We start from the raw sequence: 14,917 nt of genomic DNA on the forward strand, positions 1-14,917 counted from the left end.
TTAGGTGGATGAAGATGATCCCATGGCACTATTTGAAGAAGAGCGGGGTGTTCTCTCGGTGCCTGAGCCAACATTTATCCTTCAACGCACATCAATAAAACAAATTAACTGGTCATTTACCTCATTTGCTGTGCGCAAATTGGCTGCTGGTTCCTTACATTACAACAGTGACTACACTTGAAGTGCGTCTTTGGCTCGGAGGCACTTTGAGAAGCCCCGAGGATGTGAAAGGTGCTATAAAAAAAATGCAAGTTCTCCTTGGCTCAGCCACATGCCTGACATGCAGGAACTCACCACCATGTTTAAATACTGTGGCAACAAGAGTAGGTCAGAGGCTGGGTGTTCTGCGGCGAGTGTCTCACCTCCTGACTCCCCATCTACAAGGCACAAGTCAGGAGTATGATGGAATACTCTCCACTTGCCTGGATGAGTGCAGCTCCAACACAAGAAGCTCGACACCATCGAGGACAAAGCAGCCCACTTGATTGGCACCCCATCCACCACCTTAAACGTCCACTCCCTCCACCAGCGGCGCACCGTGGGCTGCAGCGTTTACCATCTACAAGATGCACTGCAGCAACTTGCCAAGGCTTCTTCAGCAGCACCTCCCAAACCCGCAACCTCTTCCACCTAGAAGGACAAGGGCAGCAGGCGCATGGGAACACCACCACTTCCAAGCTCCCCTCCAAGTCACACACCACCCTGACTTAGAAGTATATCGCCGATCCTTCATCGTGGCTGGGTTAAAATCCTGGAACTCCCTCCCTAATAACACTGGGAGCACCTTCACCACACTGACTGCAGCGGTTCAAGGCGGCGACTCACCACCACTTTCTCAAGGGCAACTAGGGATGGGCAATAAATGCTGAGCTTGCCAGCGACGCCCACATCCCACAAACAAATTTGAAAAAAGTCTCAGAACTAAGCTGCTAAGAAATGGAATGCACGCTCACTCCCTGTAGAGACACATCCCAAGTCCAGAGCCACGTGCGCAGATTGCAGAGCTAAAGCTCCATTGCAACTTCTGGTCAATGGTGACTCCAAGACATTGATGGTCAGAGACTCGGTGATGGTTTCAAGTCAAGGGGATATGACTGGGCTTTCTCTTGTTTGAAATGGTCACTATTTGGCACTTGTGCAGTGTAAATACTACTTGCCTCTTTGTCAGCCGAAGCCTGCATGTTATCCAGGTCATGCTGGCATGGGCTGCTTCACTCACTATTGGAGGAGTTGTGAATGGAGCTCAAGAACAACAACTTGTATTTAGAAGTGCGCCTTTAACATAGTAAAACGTTCCAAGGCGCTTCACAGCGGCGTTATCAAACAAAATTTGACACCGAGCCACACATGATGATATTAGGACAGATGACCAAAAGCTTGGTCAAAGTGGTAGGTTTTAAGGACGTCTTAAAGAAGGAGAGAGGCGGAGAGGTTTAGGGAGGGAATTCCAGAGCTTAGGGCCCAGGCAGCTGAAGGCACGGCCGCCAGTGGTGGAGTGGTCAGCGAACAGCCCCACTGCTGACCTTACGATGAGGGAAAGTCCTCGATGAAGCAGCTAAAGATGGTTGGGCCTGAAACATACTATACAGAAGACAAGTTGGAACTTTTCTTCATTCACCTCGCAATCTCAAGCCCTCAATGTGTGCAGCGCAATCCAGCCAGACCATTACTATCCTACGTTTGAAATAAAAGCTGCAGCACAACCGCAGCTTACTAAAATTCTGTCTTAATCCAAAACATTTACTGTCACTAACTAAAGTGGATGGCAATTAGCTACTAATACCTTCCGCTGCCGACACACCCTTGTTTGTAACTGCAGCACACATTGTGCTCCCTTTCATCCACTACAGCCATTCTGCAAGCACAGGAACAGCATGTCACTTCTCGTCAAGGGGATGATTAATAAAATGAAACTGCTGTGCAATTCAATTGTACTCTCCAGCCCAAATTCAGTCTACAAGTTCACACTTGCAGTTTCAGCTGGCAACTAGCCATTTCCTTTTACAATGCCTTTGAACCAGATGCAACACTATTTAAAAAAAATTCTTCTCTTACTTTTATACCTTCCGTTCCAAAAGGTGCCGAGGCATTTGCTGGGGCTTGGTGCCGGAACATTCTTCATGTCCAAGATGGACAGCGAGGACCAGCGCGCTCTTCAACCGGATGGAGGACCCGGGTGCATCACAGCCGAGCCTCCAAAACTCTGCTGCCCCGTATCCTAACTCGCACCAAGTCCCTTTCACCCGTCACCCTCTGCGCTCGCTGACCTACACTGGCTCCTGGTCCAGCAATGCCTCGATTTTAAAATTCTCCACCTGGTGTTCAAATCCCTCCGTGGCCTTGCCCCCTCCCTATCGCTGTAACCTCCTCCAGCCCTACAAACCTCGAAGATCTCCACGCTCCTCCAATTCTGGCCGCTTGTGTATCCCCGATTTTAATCGCTGCACCATTGGCGGCCGTGCCTTCTGCTGTCTCGGTCTTAAGCTCTGGAATTCCCTCCCTAAACCTCTCCGTCTCTCTCTCTCCTCCTTTTAAGATGCTCCTTAAAGCCTACCTTTTTAAACAAGCTTTTGGTCAGCTGTCCCAATATCTCTTTACGTGGCTCGGTGTCAAATTTTGTCTGAAAGTCACTCCTGTGAAGCACTTTGGGACGTTTTTTACCAGATTAAAGACACTATATGAATGCAATTGGTTGTTGAGCCTGATCAGTTCCTCAGACAAGACACTCCCAGCAAGTGTAAGTGGATAGTGATCAGAAACAGGAGCCCTGGAACGATTTCCCCTCCCTAACCCGAGGTGCAACGTCTACACCATCCACCTTAGATCAACTAAGTCTGCACAACCAGAAACTGAACTTTAGCTGCAAGACTCAGCTACTCACTTCCCTTATTAATGCCAAAGACAAATTAAATTATCTTATAAGCAAGATGCACAGAGATTTTATCTTGTCTGTTTAATTAATTGTCTAATTACTTTTTCATAGAATCATACAGCACAGAAGGCGGCCATTCGGCCCATCGTGCCTGCTCTGGCTCTTTGAAAGAGCTCTCCAATTAGTTCCACTGCCCCGACTCTTTCCCCAGAGCCCTGAAAATGTTTCTTTTCAAGCGTATATCCAATTCTCTTTGGAAAGTTACCATTGAATCTGCTTCCACCGCCCTTTCAGGAAGTGAATTCAGTGGGCTATCTCTGTAACCTCCTCCAGCCTTACAACCTTCAGCGATCTCTGCGTTCATAGAAACATAGAAGATAGGAGCAGGAGTAGGCCATTCGGCCCCTCGAGCCTGCTCCGCCATTTAATGAGATCATGGCTGATCATCCAAATTCAGTACCCTGTCCCCGCCTTCTCCCCATATCCCTTGATCCCTTTAGCCTCAAGAAATATATCTAACTCCTTCCTGAATATATTTAATGAATTGGCCTCCAATTCTGGCCTCTTGCGCATCCCCGATTTGCTCTGCTCCACCATTGGCAGCCGTGCCTTCAGCTGCCTAGGCCCTCAGCTATAGAATTTCGTCCTGAAACCTCCCCATCAAGCTTTTGGTCACCTGTCCTAATATCTCATGTGGCTCGGTGTCAAATTTAGTTGGATTACGCTGCTGTGAAACGCCGTAGGACGTTTGACTACGTTAAAGGCGTGATATAAATGCACGTTGTTGTTGAGGCAGCAGGCGCTATAGCTGGGAGCTCATTCAATGTTCGTACGCATTGTAGGCTATTTGATCTGGATCGGGGGGGGGGTTGAGGGGGGGGGGGGGGGGAATGAGCCACACTCGAGCCCAAATCCGTGCTCAGTCCAAGTCCACATATGCACACTTCGTAGTAGAGGTGACCGGGAAGCAATTAGGAGCAGGAGCCCTGTTCGACTTTTCATTCCCCTCCACCCAAGGTGATTGGAGTACAAGAGTAAGGGAGTCTTACTACAATTGTACAGGGCTTTGGTGAGACCGCACCTGGAGTACTGTGCACAGTTTTGGTCTCCTTATCTGAGGAAGGACATACATGTCTTAGAGCCGGTGCAACAAAGGTTCACTAGATTGATCCCTGGGACGAGAGGGCTGTGCCATGAGGAGAGATTGGGCCGATACTCCCTGGAGTTTAGAAGAATGAGAGGTGATCTCATTGAAACATAAGATTCTGAGGGGGATCGACAGGGTAGATGCCGAGAGGTTTTTCCCCCCCTGGCTGGAGAGTCTAGATCTAGGGGACATAGTCTCAGGATAAGGGGTCAGCCATTTAAGACCGAGATGAGGAAGAATTTCTTCACTCAAAGGGTTGTGAATCTTTGGAATTCTCTACCCCAAAGTGCTGTGGATGCTGAATCGTTGAGTATATTTAAGGCCGAGATAGCTTTTTGGACTCTAGGGGAATCAAGGGATACGGAGATCGGGCAGGAAAGTGGAGTTGAGGTCAAAGATCAGTCATGATCTTATTGAATGGCGGAGCAGGCTCGAGGGGCTGTATAGCCGACTCCAGCTCCTAATTCTTATGTTCTTCACCACCACCCCCCACCTATAACACAGGGACACTGAGGCCAAATGCAGTGCCCCAGCTGCTGTTTTAGGGAAATGAGCAGAGACTGATAATAAAACCGGGGATCACCACCACCACTCACACATAAAGCATGGACACTGCAGCAAGGTGCTACACAGTTACTGGGCTTGTGGAACCTTACCTCAGGCTGAGTCCAGAGCAATCAAGAGAGGAGAGAGGCAAAGCTATCAAACTGAAGTAAAATGGAAGGGTATGTACGGTTTTAATTAAACTGAGGCAATTCGAACGGTGACACAGAATTGCACAACTTTCTCCTTCATTGTTTAGAGTCACAATAACACACCATCAAAACTGCAGCCTTTTACTGTAAATGGGTTACTTCAGCAGAAACACTTTCATGTGGTTTTCCCCCCCCCAGAATATAGTTAGACATAACCGCAAAAGTTTAGACCAGTCGTAAGTTTAACATTGTAAACGCTATAATTATAATGCATGAAACTGCCCCTTACCTCTCTCCCAGGAAAACACTGTCCCACGTCTTATGTTCTATATAATATCTGCATTTCACAGTATTTTATCCTTTTGCTTATCCATGAATTTGTATTAGTTCCATTTATTCAGCAATAGCAATTTTTTTTTAATCTCAATTGCATGCAGGTTGGAATCACAATATTACTCAAATTTACTGTGTTTAAAAAAAACTCTTTCAATTCACTGTTCCACAGAAACCCCTCACAACAATAACAGTGCGCATTAAGGAAAATCTTATTATAAACACGGGACTCAAGTGGAAAGACGCACTGTTTATTGGTGGGAGGCATATACCACCTGCAATACAATAGGGCTAGATTCTAAACCGCTCTTCCAATGCTCCAGTGTTTAGCTAGCTTAAGTCAGTGTATCGTATACACCCCTTCACATTACCGAATTATTTACACTGGAAGTGGTTCAGTATCATTACTGTTCTGCTGAACCTATTCCATTTATAATGTGAAGTGCTTCAGCAACAACGATCAACCGTGTATGCGAGATTCACGCACGTCATAAACTCGACTTCAATGCTACTGTGTATGTGCAAACCATGTGTGCATGTGCATCAGTTTCATTCATACAGCAACTGCATTTATATAGCGCCTTTTACCGTAGTAAAATGTCCCAAGACGCTTCACAGGAGAGTTATCAAACAAAAACTGATACCGAGCCAAAGATGGAGACATTAGGACAGGTGACCAAAAGATTGGTCATAGAGGTAGGTTTTAAGCAGCGTCTCAAAAAGGAGAGAGAGGCGGAGAAATCTGGGGAAGGAATTTCCCCACACCTAGATGGGTGAAGGAACATCATAGGTACACACTTAAATCAATACTGCATTTCTGACCAGATTAGTCTGGCTGTGGCTCTCCTCTGACGTCGGGGGAGGTCCAGCAATGAACTCTCAATCTAGCCATGACAACATGGGCAGACCTGCGACAAATGCGCCTTTGCAACCTTGCCGTCTGAGGCAATTTTCCCCTAAGGTGCGGGGCCGCGCACCGATCGCAAGGTCCCGCGCAGGCCCCTCACCAACTGCGCCGCTGGTGGAGATACAGTGCAAATTTAAAGGGCCCCGCGCAGGGGAAGAAAAAAAAAGAAAGAACATTGATCTGAGGCAAGCCTGTGGTATAAAACGAGGTAGAGGATGGCTGAATGGCTATTGATTTTTAAATAAAAAGCTAATGACACCGTGATCTAATTAATGGATCAGATGTCAAAGCACTGGCTGGGTCCTTGCGTCGGTTTGGACCCGGAGATTAGATTCTGATGTCAATGGGAAGCATATGACACGGTCGTACAGACATAGACCAAGAATATTCTGGAGATGTAAATCGGGTCTGAAAGGCAGTCAAGAAACCAAAACTTAAAATGAACGAGTTAAACACCAGACAGTGGTGCGATTGCTCACCTGCATTTCATATTTCAGTGTCATGTGGAAGCACCAGGACCCGATTCCCACAGCTGAAACAATAAAAGAACAAAAATTAAAAGATTAGGAGATGGGGAGATTATAGGCTTAAACATTCATAACAAAGGCTGCACAGAAGATAGCAAATTGCCCCGCAGCTATTAGAAAATAAATAACTTCATATGTCAGAATATTCTCCAATTCTGCACCTTTGGCATTATACTGAAGCTTTCACCCTTTTTGCTAAATTCAATAAGATTTTTCAGTTTTTCAGTTGAAGAAAACAAATCCGTATTTTAAAACAATGCTGTTACCTGCCATGGTTCCATACAGTTATGAAATTTACAGCACAGGAGGCCATTCGGCCCACATTTTTGTGGTTATTCCATTTGTGCGTGCCCATCGGTGAAAAATGCAGACGTGCGGAGAAGCATGTGGGAACAGATTAAAAGCTGGCTCTCTTGGCAGGCTATTATTTTGGTGATTGCATGTTGATTAAAAAAAATGGTTTCCCCCATTAATAGGGGGTAGCTGGCACAGTCTTTCAGATATTATAAACTGGGGTCTCGGGGAGCGATATTATAAACGGGGGTCTCAGGGAGCGATATTATAAACGGGGGTCTCGGGGAGCGATATTATAAACGGGGGTCTCGGGGAGTACATCAGGATTTGTAGGTTCCATCCTCCCACCACCACCCCCCCCCCCCAAACCCCCATTGGCCCCTCCCCCTCGGATTCAGAATCGGAGATTTTGGCACAAAAGGAGTCTCGCCAGCCCATTCTCCCACACAGGAGAGCGCTATTCGGATCCCCATCCCTGTTCTTTTCCCGTACTATTTACAAAGAAAATGTGAAAGTGCTTTACACCCTTTAATTTTGCTTGAAGCATTTATTTAATTCCCTCTTGCATGTCCTTATTGACCTGGTTTCAATAGCAACAGTTGGCAAAGTATCCCGAGAGCCTTTTCCATGAAAAAAAAACGTTTTTCCTCAGTTCAAGTTTTCCTCCAGTACTAATCCTGAATTTGTGCCAGCTGTTATTTGGCAGGGGATACTGAGGGGCTCGGCATCAGGGTGAGCAGCTTGCCCAGTCTCAACTTTGGCTTTATTCTTCTCTGAATATGCACCCCACCCCCAACATTTATACACACACACACGGCTTAGAGTCTGCTCAGACAGCACGCAGAAAAATGCTGAGCTGGCAACTTCAACTGTATTTTAGTAAAACCGCATACGATCCCCCCACCCCCTACATCGACAATATCAATTACCTAACCATCCATTAAACCTACTTCCTGTCTAAAATCATAACGCAGCCTATTCTATTGCGACTAAATTGTTTGAATTAACTCTCTGTTTCGTTCTAATTACCCATTTATGTTACGTGGTCATACGCGAAAGAGGCTCTGTGCTTCGCGAGTCCTTGGCAGATGTGCAAAAGCAAGGCCACCCATCCTAATGAGCCAAGACACTTTTCCCCTCACCCTCTTTCCAATAGCAGGATCGAGAGCTATTCACTCACACTTGCTAATATCATATTTCTCCAACGGTGTGACAAGTCTTGGGGTGGGGAGTAAAATCTCAGATATTGACCTTCAATAGCACTGCACTTGATTTTTTGGGTGCTAATAGGCACGTAAGCCTCCAACATGGTGGGCAGGAAGTGCGCAAGCATCCAGAGTCGGAAGTGCGCTGTCCACCATAATGGTGTAGGCAGAAAAATAAGTGTCGGGCAATGCTCCCATTAATTTTTTTTGGGGTGCGCGACCCCTTCAAGGGGCTGCACGGCCCATTCAAGAATACCGCACGTGCGTTTTTCGCATTGAAAAGCCGGAAAGCGGCAGGTCCAGAGAGCAGCGCGGCCGTACAGCTTTAACGGCACATTGCTGATTCAGGCACGGGCCCCTGACCAATGTGATGACTACCTGATGATCTGTTTTAGTGATGTTGGTTGAGGGATTAAATAATGGCCAGGGCACCAGGGATAGCTCCCCTGCTTTTCTTCGAAATAGTGGCCGTGGGATCTTTTACGCCCACCCGAGGGGGCAGACGGGGCCCTCGGTTTAACGTCTCATCCGAAAGACGACACCTGTGTCAGTGCAATGCTCCCTCAGCCTAGGTTTTGTGCTCAAGTTTCAGTTCAAACGTCGAGTCAGTCAGGTTACCCAAGACACCGGTTTGCCTTTGCTTTGCTCCACAACTCGTCAATGATGCAAATGAAAGTCGACTATTCCTCATATCCGTCTTCACTTTTTGTGTTAGGGCAGCAAATTGATTTGCTTTGAAGCCGCCAGAAAATGTCTTTGTCTCAGACTCTATTTCAAAGTTTACGCCAAGTTGGCTGCACAACAAAATGTCTGAACCACACAATAAGGGGAAATACAAATCTACGAAATGGCTGGCTCGCAAACAGTGAGACGTGGTACAACAAAATCCTGTTGATAAGGTCTGTCTCTGCAAAAGCTTTTGATTACTATTTCCAATCAAAATGGAAACCAGCAGAGAAAGCGAGTTAACAGACAGGGGGATGGGGCGGAGGGGGTGAACAGACAGGGGGATGGGGCGGAGGGGGTGAACAGACAGGGGGATGGGGCGGAGGGGGTGAACAGACAGGGGGATGGGGTGGAGGGGTTGAACAGACAGGGGGATGGGATGGAGGGGGTGAACAGACAGGGGCCTTACACTCTTAATTGCCAGGTCAATAACTATATGAACACAGTGTTCCTGGCATGGGTGCAACAAAGAAGAACTCAGTCGCGGTTTGAAAGCACAACTAGGAACAAACGGCGTCCGATCATCTCTATTTCTCCTCTTCCTCAATTTATTTTTAAAACTACTTTAATATTAGTTAGCTCAGCCAAACTCGGCTTGTAGATTTGGATTCCAGAGTAAAGCAGGGAAAGACCATTTGGTCCATCAAACCTGCTTCTTCCGAAAGACCCATGTGCAGATTGAACTACAGTGGAATCTCCCAAACTATTCTGAGGGAGGTTGAACAGCTACAAAGGAAATTCCAAAAGGATGTTCCCCCAACCTCTGAAGTAATCGATCAGAATCTCCAGTGAACTGTACATTTTGTTTGACCATGTTTAGGACCCTTCATCCTTTTTCTCCTGGGTTTTGTTCTTTTCTTCCGAAGACACTAAATCTTCGCTTGGGGTCCAGGTGCCAGCAGCGCCACCAGCACTCACCCAAGTGGTCATTACTGACATGCGAGCTTCAGAAGTGTGCGCGGGCAAGTTACACAGTTGTGAAGCGTGCCAGAGTCGAGCAGGGATTCTGCTCTCATCCCGCATTCCAGGAGGGGATGCTGGATGGTGATCAGAAGTGGGGAACCCTGGCTGATTTTATGGTGAATTGTAGCATCCTAACCTCTAACCTGGTTAAAAGGTGCGAATTTCCTGCCCCTTCGCTTTAATGGACAGAAAGATCACAGGCAAGCAACCAGAGAAGCAGAACCACCCCAGCCCAAGGATCAAACTTAGGGCTTCCTTTGCCGAAATGGTTGATTGCCACACCATTTACCCACAAGGCCATTGGGGGAGCTATCAACCACCTTCTTAACCAGCTATTTGTCCAGTCCTTTTTAAAGGAGCTGACATTAACTGCTGTTGATGGAATTCTATTACATTATTCTGATCTGAAAGAAGTGGGGGGCAAGGGGAGGGGGTTAGAAACTGATCAGGAGAGTGAAAATGACCTGTAAGGTGGTCATCTACCCAGTCTCTACTTGTACAGAAAAAAATAATTTGTGTGTATGTACACAAATCTTGGACGGTGGCAGGACAAGTCGAGAAGGTTGTTAAAAAGGCATGTGGGATCTTTGGCTTTATGAATATAGTAATAGAGTACAAAAGCAAGGAAGTTATGCTAAACCTCTATAAAACACTGGTTTTAGCTGGAGTATTGTGTTCAATTCTGGGCACCACACTTTAGGAAGGATGTCAAGGCCTAAGTGGGGTGCGGAGGAGATTTACTAGAATGGTACTAGGAATGAAAGACTTCAGTTACATGGAGAGACTAGAGAAACTGGAGTTGTTCTCCTTAGAGCAGAGAAGGTTAAGGGGAGATGTGATAGAGGTGTCCAAAATCATGAAGGGTTTTGATAGAGTAAATAAGGAGAAACTGTTTCCACTGGCAGGAGGGTCAGTAACCAGAAGACACAGATTTAAGGTGATTGGCAAAAGAACCAGAGACGACATGAGGGGGGAAAAAAGGTTATGATCTGGAATGCGCCGCCTGAAAGAGCGGTGGAAGCAGATTCAATAATGGCCCAGAAATTCGGGTCCCAACGCGTGAGTACGCACGGGGTACTCACCCGTAAGCCCAACGAAAGTGCCGGTTTCGTGCATGCACTGCGCATGCGCGGGAAACCGGCACTTCCGTTCCCCTGAAAGAAGGGGTTGACAGGTGGAACGCATGCGCCGGAGAGGCAGCGCGTGCGCATCGAACTTAGGTTTTTTTTGCAGGTTTCTCCGGGAGGGTAAGTCTCCAGCAGTTACACTTTTAAAAAGCAGGCGCAAGGCCTGCTTTTAATAAGGTAAGTGGTGAATTAATTAAAATTAAAACATTTTTTCCACAGGTTTATTATTTTTAAATACTTTAAAGAAAGGTAAGTTTATTTTTAGCCCCGTTAGAAAATGTAATTAATTTTTTCAAAAATTTAAATTGTTTAAAAGTTATTTCATGTAATTTATAGTTATTTTATAAAAATGTGATTTAAAAAAAAAATTATGAGGTTTTAGTGATTTTTGGGGCTTATAGTATTTATAGGTTTGACAGCTCTTCCTATCAAACTTATGAATGAAGCATTCCCTGCTACCATTGGCTCCCCATGTCCCACGTGATCCCAGGGGACGCCTCGAACTAACTGCGCCCCTGGGATACGCAAGCACTGCGCGCCGGCAGTTGCAGCAGGCCCAGGATCGAAATCCCACGCGGGCCCACAGCTCAACGGCCGGCGCGCTAGGTAAGTGCAGGTCGGGGGCTTGCACCCGCGGGAAGCCCCCGACCCGAATTTCTGGGCCAATAACTTTCAAAAGGGAATTGGATAAATACTTGGAAAGGAAAAATTTGCAGGGCTTTGGGGAAAGAGCAGGGGAGTGGGACTAATTGAATACCTGTCTCAAAGAGCGGACACGGGCACGATGGGCCATCTGGCCGCCTCCTGTGCTGTATCAATCTATGATTCTATAGGAAAAATTGCAGCAAGAAACTGGTGTTGAAAAATAAGGATCTGAACCTTTGTTGAAATTGAAACTGAATGAAATGAAGTTTCTGAATAACATTCATCCCATTCATGGATAAAAGAATTAGACCTGGATTCCAGCCAAATGTGTGCCATGGGGTCTTTTACGTCCACCTGAGAGAGCCCCTCAGCATCTACCCTAACAAGCCCTCTCAGAATCTTATACAGTCCAATGAGATCACCTCTCATTCTTCTAAACTCCAGAGAATATAGGCCCAATCTACTCAATCTCTCCTTATAGGACAGCCCTCTCGTCCCAAGAATCAATCTAGTGAATCCTTGTTGCAGCGCCTCAAAGGCAAGTATATCCTTCCTTAGGTAAGGGAACCAAAACTGTGCACAGTTTAACGTCTCATCCGAAATATATGAAGGTACGCAAGCATGCAGGTGCAGCAGGCGGTTAAGAAGGCAAATGGCATGTTGGCCTTCGTAGCAAGAGGGTTCGAGTACAGGAACAAGGATGTCTTGCTGCAGTTGTACAGGGCCTTGGTGAGACCACACCTTGAGTATTGTGCGCAGTTTTGGTCGCCTTATCTGAGGAAGGATGTTCTTGCCATGGAAGGAGTGCAGCAAAGATTCACCAGGCTGATACCTGGGATGGCAGGAATGACGTATGAGGAGAGGTTGTGTCGATTGGGCTTATACTCACTGGAGTTTAGAAGATTGAGAGGGGATCTCATCGAAACCTATAAAATTCTGTCAGGCCTGGACAGACTAGATGCAGGAAGGATGTTTCTGATGGCCGGGGAGTCCAGAACCAGGGGTCATAGTCTAAGGATAAGGGGTAAGCCATTTAGGACTGAAATGAGGAGGAATTTCTTCACCCAGAGAGTGGTGAACCTGTGGAATTCTCTGCCACAGAGGGCAGTGGAGGCCAGGTCATTAAATATATTCAAGAAGGAGTTGGATATATTTCTTAAGGCTAAAGGGATCAAGGGATATGGGGAGAAGGCAGGGACCGGGTACTGAATTTGGATGATCAGCCATGATCACATTGAATGGCGGAGCAGGCTCGAGGGGCCGAATGGCCTACTCCTGCTCCTATCTTCTATGTTTCTATGACAGGAGACTTTGTGCTGAGCCTCAACTACTGGACATGGATATTTAGGGAGGAGGAAGAGCTTGTAAAATGGTGCATTTGGGGCACAGAGGGAACGAGAAACAAAAGTTCAGAGCATCAGTAACCATAGGATTATTTGGCTGTAAAGAAAGAAAGACTGACTTGCATTTATATAGTGCCTTTCACGACCACCGGATGTCTCAAAGCACTTTACAGCCAATGAAGTATTTTTGAAGTGTAGGCACTGTAGTAATGTGGGAAATGTAGCAGCCAATTTGCGCACAGCAAGGTCCCACAAATAGCAATGTGATAATGACCACATAATCTGTTTTTTGTTGATTAAGGGATAAATATTGGCCAGGACACCGCTTTGAGACGTCCGGTGGTTGTGAAAGGCGCTATAGAAATGCAAGTCTTTCTTTTTTTCTTTTTATTTACTGGATCAGAAAAAGAAATTGTCGTGTGTGAAAGGAAATCTAACTTCAATTTTTTTCCCCTTTGGGAAAACAGGACCTTAAAATCAATTTATCCTGTGATCAAGTTTGAAGTCTTCATGGAAATGTGGATGGAATCATGCAATCCCCAAAACACCAAGTACCCTCGTGCTGAAAATGGAACAGACTTTTGCAGGTAAGGTAAACTAGTGACCCCAATTGTAAACAGACAGAACTGCTGAACGCCATCCCCAAACACAGGTGAAAACCAAAGAATCTCCAAACAACGACAGAATTTGACTGAGTCTCAGTAAACCAGTGGCTCTGCTTACCAGTAACAAAGCTGGGAGAACAAAGGACATCAACAAAGCTGCCTGTAGAAGTGATTCTTATCTAGGATTTGAAAACTGCTTCTGAAACCAATGAGCAGGTTCGAATCTCAGTTTTCACAGTCGCAGCACTGATATTACAGCACACACACACAGGCTTATTTTCATGTAATCAACCGTAGATAAATTTGCAACGGTTATGTTACAGTTGTTAATCCTCGAGTATGAAAGGCATCAAGCATCAACTGCCTGGGCACCATAATTCTGCATGAACTGGCTGGTGTGGGAAAATGGGAAAAGTGTCACACCGGTCCAATTTAGCAAACACTGCTCAAACAACATACAGGAAACTTTGTGTTATCCGGAGGCTAAATGTCCGGCAAGCTCTATCCACCGGCAAAAATCAGGAGCCGTTTCGTTAGTTTTTTTTTCTTTTCGTTGCTTTTTTTCCCCCACCAGTCAGGCTCTGCAAGGTCTCGCTGAAGCTGTTGCTAAGCTACAGAGACGCTTGCAAGGAACGGCCGACTGTTTAGAAGCTGTTGGGTTTGTTGCCAGATACGGAGCTCAAAATCTCCGTATGTTTCAACATTAGCGCTGGTTTGTCCGGCAGTTTTGATCCAACGGCAACAGCTCGGTCCCGTCGGTGCCGGATAGCACAAAGTTTCCTGTAACACGAGTTCTGAAGATAGACCTAGCCCATGTTGTAACTAGTCCATCAGATGAGCCCAACATGGCAGTTCTGCGAATTGATGTACAAGTTTTCCCAGGATTTTGAAGAATGTTTTGGGTAGGAATTCCCACTTCCTATTTGATCAAGAGTATTATCCAACCATATTTTGGAACACCATCCCTTCAACGTATGTTATCTGTTCACCTAAACTCAGCTAGTTAAAAGGGTAATAAGCAATGCTCCCTGCAATTTATTTCGGAGCCGCGCGGCCCCTTTAATGGGCTGCGCGGCCCAGTCAAAAGTCCGCGTATGCACGTTTTTTCAATTTAAAAGCCGGCTCACTGGCTGCGTGGGATACCTGGGACGCTGCGCATCTGCAAGGAAACATTGCTGATAAGTCATTGTATTAATATCCTCCCACTTGGTATCTAAAACCATCAGCAAGGCACCAGGAACCAGTGTAGCATGGTCAGCAGTGAGGTGATTAGATTTACTTAGTACAGCGGCACCATCAGAAACATTGCACTTTGATGTCGTGCCAATGGGCTCCATGTCCCAATACCGGATTGGGTGTCACCGTGGCTCAGTTGGCAGCACCTCTTACCTGTGTGCGAGAAGGGTGCTCGTTCAAGTCCTACTCACACCATCAGCTTCCTGGGAGTTACCATTGACCAGAAACTTAACTGGCTCAGCCACATAAATGAGGTCAGAGGCGGGGGTATTCTGTGGCAAGTGTCTCACCG

General features: G+C 46.3%; 1 protein-coding gene across 1 annotated transcript in view; it reads right to left on the reverse strand.

Moving 5' to 3' along the window:
- The window catches only part of acer3 (alkaline ceramidase 3), a 177,362-nt gene that overhangs the window by 131,456 nt on the left and 30,989 nt on the right, over positions 1-14,917 (reverse strand). The window contains exon 2 of the mRNA XM_085999681.1: positions 6,434-6,486. Within this exon, the coding sequence (XP_085855807.1) occupies positions 6,434-6,486 (53 nt within the window). The remainder of the gene's footprint in view (positions 1-6,433; positions 6,487-14,917) is intronic.

Source organism: Somniosus microcephalus, chromosome 10 (genome assembly GCF_052327205.1).
Source record: "Somniosus microcephalus isolate GS21.2 chromosome 10, FLI_Smic_1.0, whole genome shotgun sequence".
Taxonomy (NCBI): domain Eukaryota; kingdom Metazoa; phylum Chordata; class Chondrichthyes; order Squaliformes; family Somniosidae; genus Somniosus; species Somniosus microcephalus.